Here is a 24327-nt window from a genome sequence, read left to right as displayed (position 1 = left end):
TAATATTAAATCATTAAAAAAGTGCCATGTGTCACTTTCTCATTGGCCTATTTTTTAAATTTCGTCTTTTAAACTTCAATTTGTCACCACTTAACATACCATAGTTGTTCATACCAAAAATAAATAAATCCTATGATTTTGACAAGTTTTGGGTGGTGAAAATTATGATTTTTACCTCGAGACGATAAAATTACCGTTTTGCCCCTATGTTTTGAAAATTGTCGAAATTGAAAATTTTCACTTCCTATCATTAAATTATACTCCAAATAGTTAATCTCGGTCAAAAATTTCACTCCATGATCAAATTATTATCTTAGGTGACAAAATGACGATTTTGCCCCTGAACATCGAAATTTTCCATTTTACCCCAAATGCACCCTTGAACTCCGAACAATCATTTTTAGTCATTCTTGGACTGCATAATATTAAATTTTATCCTACGATTCCTATTTGAACTAGTTCGAGGTTAAATCAACTCAAGTGTACCGTTAGGTACAATATTGGGTTTCGTCTATTCTGAAGTGCTTTCCTAGCGTAATAACATGTTACTCAGTGCATGTATGTCATGACATGTGCTTATAGGATCGGGTTTTACAATCTAACCTTACATGTTTCAAAATTATCCACAAAAATAATTTTTCCTTAAAGAAGTAGTATAGAAACAATGTCATAAATCATGAGGAAATTTTATAGAAACAATTTTCCATAATCAATCAATCTTAATAAAATAATTTTCTCAAAATAAGGATGATGACATATTCAAGATTAAATATAAGTACATACTCCATCTTTAGATTCATACTTCCTTGCAACTTATAGCATGTATCACATCAAATCAAGTTGCATAGCCAAGATTTATTAATAAAGCTCAAAGAATTTTGCACTTAATATTCAAGCAAGAATAGGCAACCAAAGTTTTCAATTAAGAAGAGCAAACAATTTTAAAAATCAAGCTAAATCAATGAAACATTCAATAAATAAGCAATCAAAAGTCTCATTTAAACAAACAAAAGAGTTTTAGCATAGAGATCACCCATTTTCCTTTATGTGTGACTCAAGAGCACTTATTCTTCAAGAATTGTTTCTCCTTGCTCTAGCACACCTACAAGAGACATTTTTCATTTGATATTTGGTATCCAAATTGCTTTGGATCCTTGAAAGTTAGTCTTGTTGCATTAAGTTCCTTTTGGAAGCCACACTTGTCTAAATTTGTAAGGCACACATTTTTTAATTGGACAAGTATATGAACAATAACTATAACATGTGCAATAATTGCCTTTAGTCATTTTGGAAAATGAGGAATTCATGAAAGCTTTTTGTTTCTCATTCAATAAATCTTCAAATTTCATTTGCATATCAAAATTTCCATTTTGCAAAATATCAATTTTCTTTTGGTAAGCTTTGAAATCCTTTTCCAAATTTTCATTTTCTTTTTCCAAGTCAATTTTTGTTTTCATCAAAAATTCATTCTCAACATCGAGTATGGAAATAATTTTCTTATGCTTCATATTAATTTTCTCAATCTCAAATGCTAAATCTTCAAAAGCATCATGCAATTCATCAAAAGCATATGAATTAAGTTCATAAGATGAAGAACTTACCTTTATCTCTTTAAGAGCCATGAGGCATAATTCAATTTGATTTGAGGATTCATCTTCACTTGATTCCTTGTTTGCATTTGCTATGTTGCTTGTTGAGCATTAATTCTCACAAGAGTTATCCTCAAATTCCTTTTCCATCTTTGTTTCTCCATATAACTCTTCTAATTTTTGTCAAATTTCCTTAGCACTTTTGCACATGAATATGTTATCGTGTTCTCTATAATCAAGTGCACAAATGAGAGTGTGCATGGCCTTAGAGTTGATTTGTGCTCTCATCATTTCAACATCTATCCACTTATTTCTATCTTTAGAAGTTTTCTCACCATTTACTGAATTTGTGAGCATAGGAATGAAAGGACCATCGATAATGGCATCCCACATCTCATAGTCATAAGCTCTAATATAAATGGACATTCTAGTACTCCAATAAGAATAGTTTGATCCATTAAATAAAGGAGGCATATTTATGCATTGACTCTCAACATCAACAAAATTTTCTAGAGCTATTAGGATCTACCCTAAGGATGTTAGGCCTTAAAAATGAAAGTTAGGCTCTGATACTACTTGTGGGTCCCAATAATATGTGCTAGAGGGGGGTTGAATAGCACATATTATTGGGATCAACAATATTCCACCCCATTGTGATGGCGCCCAATATAATGTTCATTAGCATTTCCACACGTTGTGATGTAGAATTCCATCACATTGTGATGGTGCATCAGATTGCATGTTGATATATTAAATGATAATGAGCATGCTTGATATGTATGGACAGTGTATGAATGATGAGTACAAGGCTTTCTTGGGTCTAATGACTCATACCCACATATGCCTTTGCGCCAGTCATGTCTCTAAAATGGGATTTGACACTTTCATTCTCTTAATAACTTCATATATGACCTTGAGGGTAGAATGAAACAGCTACCTTTCTTCTTTGGAGGAATGTGAAGATGGAGGAGTAACAGTTTGAGATATATATAGGCTGTTCTTTATGATTTCAATACTTCACTCTACTCATTCTAGCTTACATCGCATTGAGTAGACATTTGGTTTCATAGGTTTCATAGGTAGTGGCTAGTTGAGTAAACTCAAGTGCATATCTCTCACTTAAGACACCTTTATTCTTGGCAATCTTAGTAATAATATTTGAGTAGGGAAAAAAACCCTCTTTGCTTGCAATACCTTTGACAAAATCAGCAACTAATCATGTATAAAATCATTAGAAATCACATTTGAAACTTGAAATCGGAGATTGGACACATGAAGTTGCATGCTTGAACATGAAGAAATATGAGACAAATACAGATGCAGATAACGAAAACTAAGCTAAGAAACATACTGCCAAAAAAAAGTTAGCATAATTGTCCATGATCTCAAGATAAGACAATTATAAGATTTTATCAACCTAAATAACCATATTAAAGCATGGGAAGGCATATTGAACCATAGATAAAGGGAAATAGATCAACTTTAACCTGAGTTTTAACCTGTTTTACCCAAGAGTGACCAGTATCAGATCTCTAGGAGTTTCCCAAAGCCGCTGGTCTTCACCAAATATAAAAAAAGAAAAAAAATCAAAGAACAAGGTTTCTTTCTCTAACTCACAAGAACTAGGTTGATAGGTGTTTTGAGTGGTTTGACAATCTTAGGAGGCAAGATAAATGAAGTGGTTTCTTTTTAGGGTTCTTGAGAAGCTTAGAAAAGTGTTAGTGACGTGGCTGAGGGATGGAAGATTCATATAAATTTGCAGATTCTGTGTCAAACAACAATATTTCCCCCAGCAAGTATTCAATCTTGCCATCATCTTCCTCTTGAAATTGAGGAATTTTGAATCATGTTCGAAAATTTTGACCTCTGTTGTATTCTGAGTGACAACATCGTAACGTTTTTGGTAGTAAGATACGGGCAAACGACAGAAGGGGATTGCTCCCCTCCCATTGGCAGCGTCGTCAGAGAGATTGCTGTCAGATTAAGGCTGTTTCGGCCTCAAAAGGTTCAATCCTAATTAACCATTATTACTGATTTAATGGACACAAGTTGGTGATGAACGAATGCATTAGAAATTATGTAAGGAAAGTAATACCTTTAAAAGGTCTTCTTTCTCTCATCTCTTATATAATTCTGAAGGTTAGGTTTATGTCTTCCTTTTTTATGTATTTATTTTCCTTCTTCCAATAAAACTTTAACAGGGTAATTGGACTCTACGAGAATTTTCAGTTTAAAAAAAACATACTCTGATACTTTTTATATATTTTTCAAATTTTTTTTGCGTAACTTTTTGCATTTCTTGACAAGAAATATGAAAAAAAATTGCAAAAGTTTAACAAATAAAAATGTGAAAGGAATGAAGATCTTTTCCTTTTAGATAATTATCAAAGATTCCACTATACAATGTATTTGGTTCAAATTTTCCATGTTACTTCAATTATGTCAAACTTTGGTACCATGTTTTATTTACTTGATTTTTGGATAAAAAGTATCGTTGAGGGAATCTTTCATAGGATATTTTGTTTATAGAGTTTAAATAAATTTCGTCAAAAATTGTGGCTTGAAATTTTGGGATTTCCGCTTCACAACTTTTGCTTCAAAATGATGAAAAGAGAAGAGAGATCTATTGTCAAATTCCACTTTATAATTTATACTTGTCCAAAAGTTAATTAAACTTTATAAACAAAAATATCCCTTCATTGTTTATTCTTTTTCCAAATATCAACCAAATTAATAGTACAATGGCTATATCCAAAACATGAAGTATAGTAATAAAATTCAATATTGAGTCATGGTATAGTATAATGAAAATTTTAGATTTTTGTATTTATCCCCTTTCTTTTTCTAGATAATGTGCTTGTGAAAAAAGATGCTGATTGAGAAGAAAGAAAATCATCATTTTCATTCATTGTTTGATAGGTTGAAAGTGAGTAAGAAATTAAAAATCAAATTATTTAATCACTATGCTAGTTTGTGAGTGGGAAATAATAGAAAAACTAATTTTAAAAATGTGGATGATGTTTTGAATTTACAATAAATATCTTCCATCTGCACTTCATGATCCTTTCAACTTAGGATGATTGATTTTTCCTTTTTTTTTTTTTAATGTGTGGAAGGAAAGTTTCAAGCCCAACTTTTTGTGTAAGAATATAAAAATATACAACAAATTGAAATGCTCAAAAGCAAAATTATTATTATTATTATTTTACTATATACAAAAAGTGGCATTTTCTTTCCTACGAAGCAAAGTCTTTTTCGCTCTAGTAGTATATCAGTCTTTTGATGAAATTTTGTTAGTGAATAATTGTCTGCTATTTCAAACTAAATTAAAGTTACAAAATATTAAGAGTAATTCGATTTGATTAGAAATTTACATTTTGGTTTGATTTTAGTGGTGTCAATATAAACAGTAATAATAAAAAGCAGTACTATATATATATAAAGTATCTCAATATTTGCCAATTAATTTTATGTTGTGTTGTCAAAGCTTAAAACTAATTGGTCTCTATATCACTCAATTAGGAGATTTTAGTACATTTACCACAGTTTCAAAAAATTGAGTCATATAATTTTATAGAATGTTGATTTAAAGACAACCGTTAACGGTGTCAAAATTTTTTCATTAGATCAGATAACGAGGCACAATCCTTATAGCACACTTGATACAAGTTCGAAGAACGGGCTTTGATAGTCCTCCATGTAACTCTTATTGAGTATATATAGATACAATTACAAGTAATTTCAACTAACATTATTGGACAAGAATACAACCAAACTATATTGAGACCCCTATAATTTATTGCTATCAGTTAATTTGTTGTCACAATTCCTAAGAACATGGAGAGACTGAAGTGGAAAATTTCTCCCTGGTTTGAAATATTTATTCAGGCATTTGCTCAATATTTTTATCTTCATCAGACACATGTACTTTTTTTTTTTGGCAAATTGGCAAATCCACCCAAAATCTATATTTTCCAGTTATCTTTTTGTTGCTTAGAGGTATTTATTAATTATGGTAGGAGGAGGATCAATTCTAAACTTCAACCATTTTATATTAAATGTCTCATTTGGAACATGTGATATTGAACTATACAATAAGATAGATTGTCTCCTATTTCATGAATTTCACCCCACCCGTTTCAAGATGAAATCTTAAGTTTCAATGTTGTACAAACAACAAGTTTTAAAGGATTAAATTCTTTACCTTTATAAAAATTTCAACCTTTGCTATATAAAATAATTTTCAAATTTATAAATACGACTTGGAGTTATTGTTTACCAATAGATTAGGTGGGGAACCTATGAAAAAGAAAAAAGATTACAAGGGGAAAAAAAATCTAAGCTTTTGAATAGACTTCTGACTTGGTTTTCATTTAAAATTTTTTATTTCCATTTAGACTTTAATTTATCAGATGGAATATTAATTCAGTATAACAACAATCTAAACAATGTTTAGAGGCTAAGTATGTCTCCACCTGAAAGTGACTGGATTATATAAGGATCGTCTCCTCAAAATTTCACTTTCCTTCATACCTGGCAAGATCCTACAATTAGATGCAGTCATACAGCCATGCTATATTTGCATTTGCTGCTCGTGGGTATTTTTTATTAAATCAATTTTAATGTTTTCTTTTCCTTCTTCTATTTCTTTTTTCTCCTAAGTTCACTGATAAACCATTTAAGTTGATACAATTGAGATTAGAAGATCTGATACTTTTCAACTTATTTTTTAAAAGCGAAAAGGTTTATTTTGACATTTTCTAAATAAACTAAAAAAGTTAAAAAGTGTATATAATGGATGTACCAATTAATCTAAAGGGGCAAGGGAAGTTAGATTGGCAGCTCCAATTTTCTATTTGCTTTGGATTAGGGGGTGAACATAAGGATTCGAAACCCTGCCCCGATTACCACTTGAACAGCTCAAATTTCTTTTTTATAATGAATATTTCCAGCGTTTCCACCTGATTTATTCCCTGCTACTCATCTTCAATCCCCATCGTATCTTTCTCTTCTTCTTCTTCTTCTTCCTTTTCATCAAGCTCAACACAACACAGAGGAAAGCCGCAACGGCCCACATGAAAGGGATGAATGATGATAAGACTGATGAGGCAGGAAAGAGAGAGGCCATGATTAAACCCAGAATGCCGAAACACAGAGAAAAGCAGACTTAAGCACAATCGCTCAATGAATAATATGCCAAACGCCATTACTTGACTTCTCTTTCTCTTTCTGTTCCTCTTTCTCTCTCTTTGTGCTATTGCGAAGCCAAAAACACAAAACAACGGCAGTACTAATAGCAAGTAAGAAGGCACACGCAGAAGGGGTTTCCGTATATGTCCCTTCACAGCTCATCAAAACCCATAACCAGCCTTTAACTTTTTTCTCTATGAAACCCATTTTCTCTTCCTTTCACTCCCTCCATTCTCCACTCTTTCACCCTCCTCTTCCCCTCCACCGCCGTCCACGGTGGCCCCGCATGGACTCCTCCACCCCCCACCAAGATAGCGGCGAAAACAAGGCCAAACTCATCGTCATCATGGGCGCCACCGGCACCGGAAAGTCCCGTCTCTCCATCGACTTGTCCAGCCATTTCCCCCACTCTCAAATCATTAACTCAGACAAAATGCAACTTTACAAAGGCTTGGACATAACCACCAACAAAATCCCCATCCACGAAAGGAAAGGGGTTCCACACTTTCTGCTGGGCGAGTTCGACTCAATCGACGCTGACGTGGCGCCCTCACAGTTCCGTTCCGCTGCGGGTTTAACCATCGCCAATATTGTTTCGCGTGGGAATTTGCCGTTTCTTGTTGGTGGGTCCAACTCTTTTATTCATGCTCTCCTTGTGGAAACCTTTGACCCTGAAGTGGACGTGCTCGCCGGGTTGGGCTCAGTGAGTCACGTGTTGAGGTATGATTGTTGTTTTCTTTGGGTTGACGTTGCGTGGTCGGTACTCCGTGACTATTTGTGCAAACGAGTTGATGAAATGCTTGATTCGGGGATGTTCGAAGAGTTGGCTCAGTTCTATGACCCGGACAGAGAGAGTGTCCGGGTCGGGTTAAGGAAAGCAATCGGAGTGCCCGAATTCGACGGATATTTTAGGAAGTACCCTCCGTGGGAAAGCGAAGAAAACGGCGTTGTTCCGGAGGAGGGGTGTGATCCGGTACGGAGGGAAGCGTACGAGGAAGCGGTGAGGGAGATTAAAGATAACACGTGTCGGTTGGCTAAGAGGCAGATAGGGAAGATCTTGCGGCTGATAGGGGCTGGGTGGGACCTAAGAAGATTAGACGCAACGGCGACGTTTGGAGCGGTGATGAGGAAAAAGAAGTCATCATCGTCGGATTTGGAATGGAGGGATATTTGGGAAAGGGAAGTCGTGGAGCCAAGCGTGAAGATTGTGAAGCGATTTTTGGAGTAGGTTTCCAGCTTTTTCCAGCTAATCTATTCTTTGTTCGTTGAGAAAACAAAATTCTCGGGCACTCTCTCTCTAGTCTCTTTGCACACGTAAAAAATCGGAATGGGGTTAGCCAGGGGGGGAGATTGGCTCGACCAACCCACTCAGAAAGGGCGACCAGTTTTGGGGGAGTAGGGCGCCTTTGGTTCAGTGAGTGCCAGTGCTGGAGGAGTGTTTGGTACTTTGGGTTGGGTGGCTGGGGTGAGGGGTATACAAAAAAGAAAACTATCAAAAGGAAATTTTGAAGGTTAACAAATTTTGTGAATTGTTCGTCGCCCTTTTTACTAATTTATTATTATTATTATTATTGTTTTGCGGCTTAAAATTGTGTAAAACCGAATGACATTTGGGGTTTGTGTCGTCGAGGAGTGTGTGGGATTGAAAGATCACAAACACAATTCAAGAGGGAAAACTCTTTGAAAGCATTTGATGAGAATGGTACAAAAACCGCCTTTTCTTTTGGTTTTGGCCTTTTTTGCTTTGCAGACAACACGTCTTGCTAGACATGTCCTGATTCAAGGTGAGGGAAAAGGCCTTTGCCTTTCTCTGTTTTTCTTTTTATTATTCGCTCTCCACTTTTGGATTCTACCAACTGTTTTTACTGGGGTTCCTAACTATATTCCCAAAAATTTCTAGCCCTTGGACAAAAGTGCCTTCTCTCTTCTGTTTTTGTCTCATAAAATCAGATGCAAATTGAATGACTTGTTTTATCACGAATCTTTGTCTGGATTGCACAATTCAGATCTTTTAGAGTATCTCCATTTACAATATTCATGGGCGGCCATAAATAAAGTAACAACACTATTCTTCATTGCCTTATTCTCTCAGCACATATTCAGATTCAGTGACTTTCACTTTGTGTTTGAATTCCTTGACGTGTCAGTCGTTAAAACGCCGAGCGAAAGGTATATCCTTCTAACTCCAAATCGGTTGATGTATTCCTTTGGAATAGAATTATTTTTGCATTGTTCTAACATCATAACAAGTGCTGATTTCTTCAAGCAATTCAGACTCTGGCCAAGTGTTTGCCAAAACTAATGAGCTGCTCTTAAACAATGATACCTAATAGATTTTGTCATATACTTGACAGAATTTTTTATTTCTTCCGCTAAAATGGAGAAAAAACAATCAAAAGATATTTGGGAGAGCTCAGAGCATTAAATTATTTCCATGTGAATCTAGTTTTCAGTTTCAATTATATATTTGTTCCCTTTTGTTTATTAGATAAAAACCCTGTTCAAATCCTACCAAGTGCCAACACCATTCCTCTGTTCTCACCTGAAAGACCAAGCAAGCTTCAATTTATTGAATGGCTGAAAATTGTATTTTCACCAAATGGTTTCTTGTCCTGCCAAAAGCTCGTGCAGCTGAATCCAATTGCCTTAATAATCATATGATATCTCTGGCAGATATGTTCCATCACATGGCTTATTTATTGAATGGAGGATGAGTAGGCAATTTGACGAGCAGTTTTCTAAATATTAATAAGAAATCAACAGCCTAATGTCTTAAAGCCAGCTTATACCAACCTTCGTGCACCATTTGGTCGCAGTCGAAATGGAAGAGAAAAGAAAGAAAAGCATTAAAATTATGCAGCAGCTTGGATTAGGATAATTATTGCTATGTTCATAATTGTCTTATTTTTCTGCCCTCTGCTGCCTGACAACCAGATGGTGCATTAAGGTATTATTTAAAAAAAATTTTATATGATCATATGCCATTCTAAACAAAACTATATCCATATGCATGGTCCGCACGTAGAAGGCAAGACCTGAAAAAAATTCATTTGGTTGGTAGCTGTAATGTTTCGACAAATGCAGCCTTGAGGGAAGGATTTAATTGCCAGTCTTTTGGAATTAAATTCTGGGCATATAGTCCAACCACTGGAATCTGGATTGCTTTCATTAATAAAACAGAATCTGCTTAATTTTAACGTTCAATCCCATTTGTTTACCTTAAACCCTCTGAACTGGTCTTATGGAGGTTATGTTACAAAATTACATCTCACATTTGATTATTTGATAATAATTGCTCAAGGTCTGAAGAGGCTACTAGTAAATTTTGGCATTGTTGTGGAAATTTTGGCATTAGGACCAGTTCTTTTTGGTTGAAGGTTCTGAGACTTCTGAAACAATCTCAGAAACTTCTCTGAAGCCACAGTTTCAGATGAGCCATTTGCAGTCTTTATCTGAAAACTCCAACATGCGTTTGAAACTCCCAATTTTACCATATATTCAGCAAAGCCAACAGCAACATTCAAAGCAATATGCTGCTTCTTTTAGTTTACTGGTTTCCATTTTCATAAATTAAATTCACTTTGTTCAAAAAGGGTAGTCAATGGCAGAAAGTGGAAATCGACAGCACAGGGAATGCTCTTGCACTTGCATATTCAGTTAGGACCTTAGTGTAGATTGGGGCATCCACCTAATCTGGTGAAGGTTAATAGCTAAATCACTTTTAAGTCGGATAAAGATGTAAAGAGGGACTAAAACTCGGTGCAGAAAACAGTTGATGTCAACCACCGCATTAACTTGTGGAAAAGTGCTCACTGTAATTAGGTAAAAGAAGTTCTCATTATCTTTTGGCCTTAAAAAGAAGAAAGATTGACTTTAGATTAATATTGTGACATTCATTCTCCATCTCTAATTATGATTTCATATTTTATAACTCTGTTTCTTTCAATTCAGTTCAGAAGTCTAGCCAGCATTCTTAATCATCTGACCAACAAGTTTCATGTTGTGGGGCTCCAATTCAATGGATTTCTCTTTTCCTTCAATGAGTTCGGGAAAAATAGTCTATATTGGTTGCAAACTGGCCGACAATGGCACGGGATATTAGTATTAACCAGTGAAAGCCATGTTTAATGGTTTTGTTATGCCGGTAATGCCATATATGTCACAAGAATATTTATAGTATAAGAACTATAAATAACTTGTTAAATGAATCCTAGATCTTATTATGATCATGAGCCTCTTCGTCGGTAGATTTGATGTTCTATCTTTGTTATGGTATGGCAAGTGATTGAAATCCATGTCGGCTGACTTTTATTATGCCATCATCCAGCCACCATTCCGTCATTGATCTTCTCATTTCGTACCGCAAATCTGCAATGCCATAATTCACGTGGGAATATGGATGATAGGAAAATCTCATAAACTTGTTATAGCATGGACCTGTTCGTATTCAACTAAAATGAGAAGCAAATACTATAGCTTCGTTATTATAATTAATTATAGCTTAAAAAATTGCAAATTTGATATTTAGTATTACAGTCAAATTGGTTCTCAACTTGCATCATGCACTCGCACTGAAATTGCTTGGTCCATGTGCAATGTGAACAAGAAAGCATCAAAATCTAAGAAAAATATAACCCTTGCGAGCATGGGAGAGAAGGGAATGTCCCTAAGAAGTTGTTGTGACTAAACAAAAAGATGGCCACCATCATTACCCTTGCCCTTGAGACAGAGATTAAACCAACGAATAATCAAGTTAAAAAATTAAAGTTGCTTGATCCACAAGTATGCATTATATAGTCAATGATATTATACTAAGAATTAGATAATTCCAATATTATTGACAAAATATCTGCAGAGATGATTTGTAGGTATTTAAGAAATAACTAGTTGTTTGACATGCATAATGTCAAAGAATATTAAAAGAAAATAAATAGAGAGAAAAGACATTCGTATACAAATATTTTGTTTAATATTATTATTAGACAATTTTAATTTCCTGCCCAAAAATAAGGAATAAGAATCTGAATGTTAACTTGCTTGAATGAAATTAAGAAGAGGTTGTTCAAACTAAAAGCAAGAAGCAGTTGAGCGACGAAGGGGGGCGTTGTTATTACCATGGAAATCAGTTGTATGTGTAGTTTTTCCCGACATATAACATTTCTTCTATTTTCAAGATTTCCCTCCTAAGTTTAACCCGCAATCAACATGTACCCTATGTCTTTTAGAGAACGAATTGCCACCCAAACAAGAATTTTCACTTGTAAAAATTTACCTCATATTCCAGAACTTGGCTTATATCAATTGAAAAACCTCAAGTTGCTGAAATTACAATACTAACTAGTGCTTTTTTGGGAACAATGTAAGTATTATTAAATTGGGAAAAAAAAGTATTACTTATGTTCTTTTAATCTTTTCAGGAGCCTAGTACTCCACTGCCCCTTTTAGGCATGGTGAGTCTTCTGGTATAACGGTGTGGCTTGAAATTAATAAATTACAAATTGGGTCCCACTGGCAGCCAAGTACATGATCGATGCCTGAATATGGACATGCCGGTACTAGTGAAGCTGTCCTAAGAATGTCGCTCGAGCAACTTCAAAAAACAAGACATAACAAGAAATAAACAAATACAAATTAAAGACAGAAAGGGGATGAATGGGAGATCCGAGGAAGAGTGAAAAGAAGGAAGACAAATTCATCGAGAAGAGAGAGTGACTGAGTTTTCTGAAGCACCAAAAACATTTTTATATATACACATAAACTATTCAGTACCTAACATTGATTTGAATATGCACTTGTTGCGGAGAACCATGATGGTTTTTGCAGCAGAAACGAAGAAGAGGGGCCTCTGCCGAGCCTGCGAGAAGGCGCCTGGGGGCAATGAGTCAGTGCGCGTGCGGTTGCTTTGCGCATGATCCTATAACTCGGCCCTTTCCCAAGCTGCTCATTCATACTTTTTAAAAGCTGAGGGAGACACTCTCGGTCAGTCCAATTCTCATAAGTAGACACAAGGGGTTACTGCCCAACTTTCATAGACTGCTGTGAACATTTTTACAAGCACAATGAGAACAATTGTGGGGTTTGCATGCCTCCTCAAATTGATTTAATTACTTGTTCTCTATTATAACCAAGAGCACGTTGTTGTTGACTATTTTCGACCAAATTACTTGGTACATATACACTATTATTAACATAATCCTAATTAATGGTAATTCTATTTTAATTGATTATCAAGTAAATAGATTACTCACGACTGGAATGTAGATATATAATAATTTAGGTGTATTTTTTTTTTACTTTTTTTGAGTAGTGTTTATTTGAAAATCAGAATGTAAAATTTATAATAATAATAATAATATTTAGTAGAAATGGATGGATTATCATATTAGTGGACAACCACCAGAAGCATCAATTGCTATTGAAGCAACTGAATAAAGTGCAAAACCAACTAAATCCGATGCAACAGAGCCATAATTTACAGGCCCTAGCATTCTAGAATCTAATGCAACCAAGTTAAGACAGCCAGCACAAGCACACAAGATAGCATTTTATAGCAACTAAGCATACACTTGCGACATCAAGAATCAACTCAACAGCTACAGTCTTAACACTTTTGAATATTGAAGGGAATGCTCAAACCGAGAAGAGGAGGAAAAGACCAAGCTGACAGATTAAAAGCTCAACAATGGAAAAACCTTATCCAAAACTTCAATTCTGATGTCATCTCACATGTACTCTTTTGAATACAAATTTGTAGACTTAGCTTATATATCATATACCTCTTGTATTATAACTACATTACAATGCAATGGAAATCTCAAGGCCATTTACGTTCATTTTTAACTCTTTATCTTGGAATCTTTATGGTTTCAGAACAACAACCTCCAACTAGCCAAATCTTTCTTTACAAGTTCAACATGTCTTCTATAACTTCTGAAAATGAAACTAGCCTTCCAACAATCCTATCAAACCCTGTATTTTGTTTTCTAATCAACAGACTCCCTTGATCAATGTAAATGGTGTTGCCCATTTACTTGTAAAACTCACACCTCTCAGTTTCTCTCCTAGAAGACTTAATCCAAATCCCTCCTTTGTTGGTTACAAACTTCTTGGATATGTTGATGGATCCAAACCATGCCTTGATGGGTTTGGCTAAGGACGACATGCTCAAAATACGTAGCGGAAAGAAAATTAAAACTTTATAACTAAATAACCAAAACATGCCTCCACCCATGGATCACCTTGGTGATATTAAACACATAAAAGCACAAAATAAATTATTATTCAGAAAGTTACCTTGCCAAGTAATTTCGTAATCACAGTGACACTTCGCAAAGCAATCTCGCGAATACCACAAGGAGCAAAAACCCTAGCCAATCAAGTGCTTGACCTCCAACAGTTGTATACACAATTGCACCTGAGCCTTCATCAACAAAAGGAGTTTTTAATTATACTTTGTGCTAGCAAAGACGACAACAATTGTCCTTTTCTTCTTTTTCACAATCTTAGCCGAACCTCTCTCGAAAATTGCTTTATAAGCAATTTTCTTTTTCACACAAAGGGAATGGTGGCAAAGAGAGAAAACACTTTTCTTTTTCCAACAAAAACTAGGTTTTCTTAAATTGTGAAAAACTCTCATATGAAAAATAGTTAAAAGGTTACTTATATAGTTAAGTTAAAATAACTTCAATTTTGCAATTAAGCCCTCAACATTATAACACATTATAATATTGGGCCCATTACTTAATTAAACTCTTTTAATTAAGTCCTTGGAAATTAAAATCAAAATTAATTTTTTTTATATTTTGCAATCAAGGCCTTATAATTATAACTATTTATAATTATGCATAAAACTTAATTAAACTCTGTTAATTAAGTTTCTAGAAGTTAATTACCTAGCATGTGATTTAAGTTTAACTTAAATCATCACTCTCCCAATTTAATTTAAATGCAATCATTGTGTGTGACTCATTAGGTTCCTAACATGTTGGCAATAGAATTGATTAATGACTTAATTGATTAATATAAATTTCAATCAACTAATTTATAATCAACTCCATAGACCAAGATTGGCATCTAGCAATGCATGATGGTCATCTAATTGTTAGGAGAGTTAAAGGGTTCTTTGACAACCTTTGAGTGTCTAGTCTATCAATGTAATTCATTCCCTCATCATATATCCCGGAGATGACAAGAGCTTGGTATAGTGTCTACTCTTATTGACCTTCATATTCGTGTCACAACCTAATTTTCGAGCCGTGACCGGTGCTTGGACCCAATGGGCATAGCCCACTAAGCCCAAGCAAGCCTATTTATATAACCTAGTCATCATTCTATCAAATGTTCCTAAAGTCACATTTCATAATTCCAACCTACAAGTACTTTAATAATGTGCTCCAACAATCAAATACTTGCATTTATATTAACCCAAATTAATGTTAACCATTGCCAACTCATAGTGGCATTACCAATCAAAATATACATATATTGTCTAAGACATATATCTAAGTAATTTACCTCGCGTTTATCTATGCACAACAAAAAGACACTCAACTTCCAACGGAGTGACCTTAGTGAAGGTACAGCTATTGAATGCTGAGATACTTACTAAGAAGATGAATCTATGTGGACACCTCGACCTAGGTTCTAACTGCTTCTTGATCTGAAAACATGAAGTTGAAAACAGTGAGTATAAACTTAGTGAGTAAACATAGGAAGGGAACAAGCAAACGATACGAAGAGATTTGAAAACATGATGCACTTTAGTTACAAACAATGCAATTTAGTTTAATTTCCTGTGAAGCCTCTTAATTCAATCCTTGATTATTTAATTCCTTAGCATTGAAAATCCATGATAACCCATGAAGTTGAAAAGAATGAAAAATTTCAACAAATATCTATGTAAGACAATGCTAAAGATCACCCCGATATGATTCAAGTATTTCTTGGTCAAAGTGGAGGCCATGATACCGAAGGAAATGAGCTTCCTTGCCTTGTTTATGTATCTCGAGAGAAAAGGCCTAGTTTTCTACATCACAAGAAAGCCGGAGCCATGAATGCCCTTTTAAAGATCTTAAGAACTAGTGTTTTATTCAAGTTCTCTTCCTTTCTAAGACCTGCTTTATGAGGTAATAATTATGTTAATGCTGTGTAAAATTTTAGGTTCACGTCTCTAGTGTGCTTACAAATGCTTTTTTTATGCTGAACTTGGATTATGATCATTACATAAACAACAGCAAGGCTGTAAGAGAGGCTATGTGTTTCATGATGGACCTTCAAATTGGAAGAAAGGTTTGCTATGTCCAAGTCCCTCAAAGATTCAATGGTATTGATAGGCATGATCTATATGCCAATAGATACATAGTTTTCTTTGATGTAAGTGCAGCAAGAATAGGGCTTTATGCTTGTTTTCTGTACACTAAGATTATACAGGGACAACATGAATCAATTTCTAATTCTTTTTCTCTGGTTTTTGCAGATTAACATGAAAGGTCTAGATGGTATTCAAGGCCCTATATATGTTGGCACAAGATGTGTTTTCAGAAGGCAAGCACTCTATGGTTATGAACCTCCCAAGGGCCCTAAGTGCCCAAAGATGGTAAGCTGTGATTACTGCCCTTGCTTTGGACGCCGCAGAAAGGATAAGAAGCATTCTAAGAATGGTAAAAATGCAAATGGGCCAAGCTTGGAAGGTAGTTAAGATCACTTTTCTTGTTTTTCCTTTTTGAGCTGCTTCCCTAGTTTTTGATCCTTCGCACCTAACTCAAATATTTTATATATGAACAACAACGGAGGATGATATGGAGTTATTAATGTCCCAGATGAACTTTGAAAAGAAATTCGGACAGTCAACCATTTTTGTGACATCAACCCTGATGGACCAAGGTGGTGTCCCTCCTTCCTCAAGCCTTGTAGCCTTGCTTAAAGAAGATATTCATGTAATTAGTTGTGGCTATGAAGACAAAACAGAATGGGGTAGTGAGGTACTGCCAATCGCTTGAAATTTCATGACATTCCACATTTGTTGATTTAGGAAGAAGAACAATATTTCTTACTACTTAAAGAATAGTTGGGGGAGGGTGTGCACTAGCTCTATTTTCGTTGTAGAGAGAATGCCTTTTCACTGTAGCGAAATTTAGACCAAAATCTTGAACTACCCGAGAGTTTCTCGCTGCAGCGAGAATGCATTTGTTAGCTCCATTAGTTTTTGATGATAATTAAACATTCCCATTTATGTGTGTCTAATACCTTTACTTTAGTGTACAGGAAACTAATATATGAAATTAATTTATTGACTTTTCAAAGAGTAATTTTGAAAGAAAAAAAGGGATAAAATGAACAAGATGTAACTAAATAACAAGGAGGAAGCATATTGGTGAAACAAGGAAAAACATTGGTTGACCAAATTTCAAATTGGAGAAATAGCAGGCTGAAGAGTTTGAGAAATAGAACCAATTTAGTCAAACAAGTCAGTCGACTAAGTGCTCTCTACCAGAATCTGCAAACCAGAAACATAACCAACTTAGTCAACCAAGTTAGTCGACTAAGAGCTCTCTATCTGCAATTTGAACCAGAGCACTACCAGACAGATTAATGGCTAGAACTCATCCTCAATTGTTTCCAACAGATATAAACTATTAAACTGCCATCACAGTTGCATCTCCAAGTATAAAAGGGTATTCCAACAATAAGAAAAAAGTTTTTTAAAGCCTTGTAATAGAGTTCAGCACTTCATCTTGTACCATCTAGATCAAGTAAGTGACCATGGGTACTTCTTTATTACTTTTCTTGTATTCTTAGAGTGAGGGAGTCACTCTAAGGGGTTGTTCAAGTTTGGGATAGCTTGATTGTTGTACGTTGTAGTTAAGCCTTGGAAAGCCACATTAGATTTTAGTTGAGCCCGTGAAAAACTAGTGTAAAAGGTTGTGGCTGAGCCTGGTAAAAGCCATTGTAAAGCTTGGTGAAAGCTTGTGAATTTCACTGATCCATAGTGGTTTTGTGGAAAAATCCTTGGTTGGATAATCAAGGTAGTGGATGTAGGTCTTGGACCGAACCACTTTAAATTGTTGTGCATTTTATACTCTGTTTTTGTTTTCTTAAGTTATGGAAATTAGTTTTCAATCTTGTCAAGAGCCAAATTGTGCTATTCACCCCCCTCTAGCATATATTATTAGGACCAACAATTGGTATCAGAGCTAGTTCCCTGTTATTAAGGCTTAACATCTTTAGGGAGGATCCATATGGCTCTCCAAAAGTCAGTAGTGGCTGAGGAACAATCAACAAATAGACCACCTCTGTTTGATGGCTCCAATTACCTTTATTGGAGCAATAGAATGTCAATTTATATTAGAGCTATAGACTGTGAAATGTGGGACGTCATAACTGATAGACCCTTTATGCCCTCAACCATGAATGTAGTGATAAATGAGTTGATGCCCAAGCCAAGGTCTGAATGGACTGAGGCTAAAACTAAGAAAGTTCAAATAAACTTTAAGGCTATCAACACATTGCATTGTGCATTAAGCCCCACTGAATTTAACAAAGTCTCAAGCTGTACAACAGCTAAACAAGTGTGGAAAAAACTTCGAATAATCCATGAAAGGACTTATCAAGTAAAGGAGTCCAAAATTGCTTTCTTAACACATAGTTATGAAATGTTCAAAATGGAGCCTGGTGAAGACATCACCAGCATATTTGATAGGTTTACAAACATCACAAATAAATTAAGTCAGCTAGGAAACCCTATCCTTGAACATGAATTAGTTAAGAGACTGCTTAGAAGCCTTCCAAAATCTTGGAAACCAAAAGTGACTGCCATTAGAGAGGCTAAAGATTTGAACATCATCACAATCGATGAGATTTGTGGTTATTTTCTTACTCATGAGCTGGAGCTTAAGGAAGAAGAAGAAGAAGAAGACCGAAGGGAAGCAAAGGAAAAGAAAAAGAGTATTGCACTTAAAGCTAACATCCTTGAAGAAGAGTTGGAAGAGCTTTCCTATGATGATGATGAAGAATTAGCTCTAGTTGCAAGAAAATTCAGAAAGCTAATGAGCAGAAGAAATCAAAGGCTAACTAGAAGAGGTTTCAGGAAAAACCAAGGTGCTTCATGGAAAATAAGGAACAAAATGACTCCAACAAAAAGGAGGAGATGATTTGCTATGACTGCAAGAAACCTGGTCACTTCAAGTCCGAGTGTCCATTGTTGAAAGATGAAACTCCTAAGAAAAATAAAAAATCTAAGAAAGCAATGGTGGCTGCTGCATGGTCGAATAGTGACACAATAAGCTCTGAAATTGATGATGAAATGTCACGACCCGGAACTCCCATTGAGCCCGTGACAACCGCTGCGATGTCCCGATAGACATTCATTACCCGAAATGCCAATCGAAACCTCGTAAGACTTAACATCAGTTTTATCGCTTCCCCTGTGAGTATTAGTTACTAAAATCATGTTTTAAAGTGATATGAACCAATTTCAATTCAAAAATAGTCAAAGAGAAGTTTCAACTACACAGGGGTATTTTGGTTATTTTTCCCAAAAATTTCCAAAACCAGCTAAAATGTAGTATATGAGAGAAATTTACACATTTCATAACCAAAAATAAGTTTAGATATCTAAAACATTCATTTAAAGTGAAATTATAGCTAATGGAATAAAATAAAAATAATGAATAAAATATTCCAATTTTTCATAAAACAATTTTTATAAAACGCTACGTAAATAATTTTTATAACGTAAAAGTAAAATAAATTCCTACATAGAGTAGCACACGCAGCCAAGTATTCAAAACATTTAACAATGACATGTGGGCTCCCGAATGACTAAAATTAATGAAGGTTATGAACCTACAGTTTTTGAGGATGCAAGTCCAATTGTAGCCCTCAATGAAATGAGCTATCTACCGACTATCTTGAGCCTGAAATGGGTGGAAATGAGGGTGGTGAGATTATATAATCCCAGTGAGTAAACAAATATCATCTAAAATATCTAAAACTGAGTAAATGGAGACAGATAAAATAGATTAGCATACAAATGATTCACAACAATTTGAACTCATTTTAATAAGATAAAATAGATTCATTTCACCCAAATAAACAACGAGGCTTATGATTTCTTGGAAAGCTTGGCTCATGCCAAAATCATTCTCATACTCAGTTATCAAGGATACCTTGGCCTGGGGCTATCCCAACCGAATCCGCCAAGGCTGTTAAAAAGTCATGTACGCATAAATCATGTTTTTGTTTTGAAAACATAGCTGTTCCTTGGCGTTGGCTGAGTTCATCTCACGTGGTGGTTTGGCATCAAGTAAACTCTAAAGTTTTACCTTAGAAGTTACCCTACGCGCCTCCTCAACCGAGGTAAGAATATACTTGGATTCCGTGCTCTTCAAAAAGGCTAGTCCACAGAACCCGCCACCGCAGTGACCAATCTATAACCCACTAATTCAATAAAAATTCAACAGCATGACATGGTAATTTTATCATTATCCAGCCTATCAAGGCAAACAACAGTTTATACATTTTCAACACAAATACCCATCCAACCATTCATGCCCACATTATCATAAGCTATTCAATTCAAAACATAATTTACAATATAGCAAGTAGTCTCCAATTACTCCATTTTCAAGTCATCATTAAATTTCAAAACAATTTATAAAATCATTTCATTTAAACACATTTTTCTTATAAAACATAAAGATTTACCCTTTAAACTCATTTTTCTATCAAATCACAAAAACGAATAAAAACTACTTTAGATAATTAAGATGATAATAAGGTTACTCACTATAATGGGAATCAAATTCAGGATACTCTGATTCTTGATCCTCGGATACTACCTCTTTACTCTTGCCAGAATGCTCACCACCTAGACATAATGCACAATAAGCAATTTGCTACATTTGTGCTAAACTGTTGTAAAACTAATTCAAGCTCTATACTAATGCATGAAATGGGATATGAAATACTCGAGTAACTATCTAAATACGGTGTTCAATATAAATTCAATTGTGTACCTAAATAAAATGGTATTGGCCTAATTCAATCTATCACCCGATTAATTGGCCAATACGTCCAATTCAACTCCAAACAATTCCATTTCTCTCCCAATACTCCAAATCATTAAACACAATTTAAATAACTTGAAATGTGGCAAAATCATCGTCACATTTTCTCTTGAAAAATTCAGCCATGGTGAGTGCACTAACAATATAATTTTTTATACTTGATTCTCACACCATAAATCATTCATTCCTAATCAAATCACTTGAAATTCAATCAAATTCATCATCAATATTCCACATGGAATATTCGACCAATGAAGGTGATGTAAGAACATGAATTTTTCTTGCTTGCTTTTCATACTACACATCACCAAACAACTAAAAACACTAGAATAACATGTTTTCTAACTCAATTCATCATCAAATTCTCTCTCCTAAGGTTTGATCAGCACACTATCCTTCATCATATCTTGTGATTCAACCATGGAAAATGCAAAATAATGTGTAGGTAAGGTAGATCACAAGCTAGAATTAAGAAATTTTACCTTTAATGGCTTGATTCCTTGAAAATCAACAATTTCCCTTTGGATTTTTCTCTCTAGGGTTTTGTTCTTCTTTTTTTCTCTTTTCTCTCTTTGGCCGACCAAGAGAAATGAGTTGGGAGGGTTATGGGCTGATTTTTAAAGCCAAATAATAAAATAATCCAAGCTTGACACTTGTCACCATGTTATTGGTCCATGTTTAAAAACTTAATAATTAAGCTTTCTTCCACCACCATATAAAATCCATCAATTATCCATGATATAAAATGCTAATGGCTGAAATCCATGGGCATGACAAGTGTTGGGTGGTATAAAATTACAATTTTGCCCCTAAAGTGGTAAAATGACTATTTTGCCCTTATCTTTGGAAAAAAAGGTCAAAATTAAAATTCTTCACTTCTCAAACTCAAATTATACTCCAAATGATCAATCTTAGTCAAAAATTTCATCCAACACTTACATCTTAACCTCAGGTGGCAAAATGACCATTTTGCCCCTAAGTCATGAAAATTCTAATTTGACTCCAAATCGGTCCTCGAACTCTGAATCACCATTTTAAGTCATTCTGGGGTTTTAAAATTCTCAATTTCATCTTAAAATCTCTATTTGGACTAGTTCGAGGCTTAATTCAACTTAATTGTACCATTTGGTACATTACCGTCATTTAACGATTTTTGAGGTACCTAAGTAAGTAAACATTCATTCTTATGTAAGAATGACATAATAAACATATTGTAGAGCCGGGCTTGACATGAAAAATCTGAGGAAAGAGCAAACATCTGTTTGATGGCACAAGAGGATGAAACAGAGGTACCCTCATCCCCCTGCATTAATTCTTATGATGATTTACAAGATGAGTATGAGTGCCTTTATGATGAATTTGAAAAGCTTTTTTCAAAATACAAATCATTAAAGAAAAAGGTTGCATTTCTTGAAAATGATTTGGAACAAATCAAACAAGAATTTACTTATGTTTTTTAGCAAAGAAATATTTTGCAAATTGAGTTAGAACACTCAAAAACAGACTTTGAGGTTTTAAAACAAGAACTGGAAAACAAGTCTGAAGCTTTGCAAATAACTCTTGATGAAAATACAGCTCTTAAATGTTTGAAAAATGAATTCTTAAAAAGATATGTATACCACAACAAAAATTCAGCTAAAGCATTACTTAGATGTTATAATTGTGGTAAACATGGTCATTTATCATATGAGTGTTTTAAGAAAAGAACAGTGTAGAAAGCTAAGAAAATCTAGGATCCTAAGGGATCATTTGTTGCAACAAACACGTAAGGACCCATCAAAGTATGTGTACCTATAAAGAAAAACTGAAATTCTGTTTTGTAGGTTGAGCTGGACTTAAAGGAGACATGTTCAAAAGCTCAACTCAAGAAGAAACAGCCTTAGTACTTAGACAGTGGCTGTTCACGGCACATGACAAGACATGAAATGCTATTTGCTCAACTAGATAAGAGAAAGGGAGGAACCGTATCCTTTGGAGATGATTCAAAATGAAGAATTCATGGTATAGGTACCGTTGGTAAGAATTCCCTAACTCAAATTAGTCATGTGTTGTTGGTTAAAGGCTTAAAGCATAATTTACTAAGTATTAGTCAATTATGTGATAAAGGATTTAGAGTGTGCTTTGATGCAACTAAGTGTGAAGTGATAGATATGAGTACAAATAAAATCTCATTTATAGGAAATAGATTGAAGAATATGTATGTAATTTTTCTTGAAGATCTTAAAGTAAATAGTGAAGTATGTCTTATTGCGAATGCTGAAAAATGATAGTGGGCTATGGCATAGGAGATTAGGACATGTGAGCATGAATACTATGTCAAAATTAATTAAGAAAAATCTTGTTGCTGAACTGCTTGAGTTAAAATTTGAAAATGATAAGATATGTGATGTTTGCCAACTAGGAAAACAAGTTAGGACATCCTTCAAGTCTAAGAAAATTGTGTCAACATCTAGATCTCTTGAATTGCTTCATATTGATCTATTTGGTCGAATAAGCACAACTAGCTTAGAAGGAAAATCCTATGGCTTTGTTATAGTTGATGACTATTCTAGATATACTTGGGTGTATTTTCTTGCTCATAAGAATGATGCTTTACAAGCATTGTTAAGTCATTGTCAGAAAGTAGAAAATGAAAAAAGACTAGCCATAGTTAGCATAAGGAGTGATCATAGAGGAGAATTTGAAAATGATGAGTTTGAAAAGTTTTGCAATGAAAATGGGTTGGATCATAATTTTTCTGCACCTAGAACACCCTAGCAAAATGGAGTTGTAGAGAGGAAAAATCGAACCTTGAAAGAAATGGCTAGGACCATGCTATGTGAGAACAACCTACCTAAATATCTTTGGGCTGAGGTAGCAAATACAACAGCTTATATTCTTAATAGAGTCTTAATAAGACCCTTGATTTCAAAGACTCCATATAAACTTTATAAAGGTAGGAAACCAATATTTCTCACCTTAAGAGCTTTGGCTGTAAATGCTTTGTATTGAACAATGGAAAATAGCCCCTAAGGAAGTTTGATGCAAAGCATAATGAAGCAATATTTTTAGGATATGCTTTGAACTCAAAGGCCTATAGAGTTTTTAACAAAAGGACCTTGACCGTTGAAGAATCTATTCATGTAGTTTTTGATGAGTCAAATGCATTGCAAAAAAGAAGTTGATGATGATGATAATGATGTAGAAGTCCTAGAAAAACAAATGGAGGAAATGAGCTTAGAAAACAACAAAAATAATGAAGAAAGCTCACCTAGAAGAGAAGATGAAACTCCACCTCTAGAAAATCTGCAAAGAGCAGAAAATTAGCGCGATGATCTACCAAGAAGTTGGAGATTTGTGAGATATCACCCACAAGACCAAATAATTAGTGAGATTTCTCAAGGAGTTAAAACTAGGAAAGCAACTGGAGAAACTTGTGAGTTTTCAGCTTTTATATCTCAAATTGAACCTAAAAACTTTGAAGAAGCTGAAAAAGAGAAAAG

At 34.7% G+C, this 24327-nt stretch overlaps 1 protein-coding gene across 1 annotated transcript; it reads left to right on the top strand.

Annotated features, from left to right (window-relative positions):
* On the top strand, positions 6385-8331 carry LOC18609229 (adenylate isopentenyltransferase). The gene has a single exon (XM_018115323.1). The coding sequence runs from the start codon at positions 6976-6978 to the stop codon at positions 8005-8007; it is 1032 nt and encodes a 343-aa protein (XP_017970812.1). The 5' UTR covers positions 6385-6975; the 3' UTR covers positions 8008-8331.

Source organism: Theobroma cacao, chromosome 2 (assembly GCF_000208745.1).
Source record: "Theobroma cacao cultivar B97-61/B2 chromosome 2, Criollo_cocoa_genome_V2, whole genome shotgun sequence".
Lineage (NCBI taxonomy): Eukaryota > Viridiplantae > Streptophyta > Magnoliopsida > Malvales > Malvaceae > Theobroma > Theobroma cacao.
The sequence above is the reverse complement of the archived record's forward strand: the minus strand, read 5'-3'. Positions and strand labels throughout refer to the sequence as shown.

Coding starts and splice junctions, on each gene's coding strand:
- LOC18609229 (XM_018115323.1), top strand. CDS start 6,976: ATGAAACCCATTTTCTCTTCCTTTCACTCCCTCCATTCTCCACTCTTT.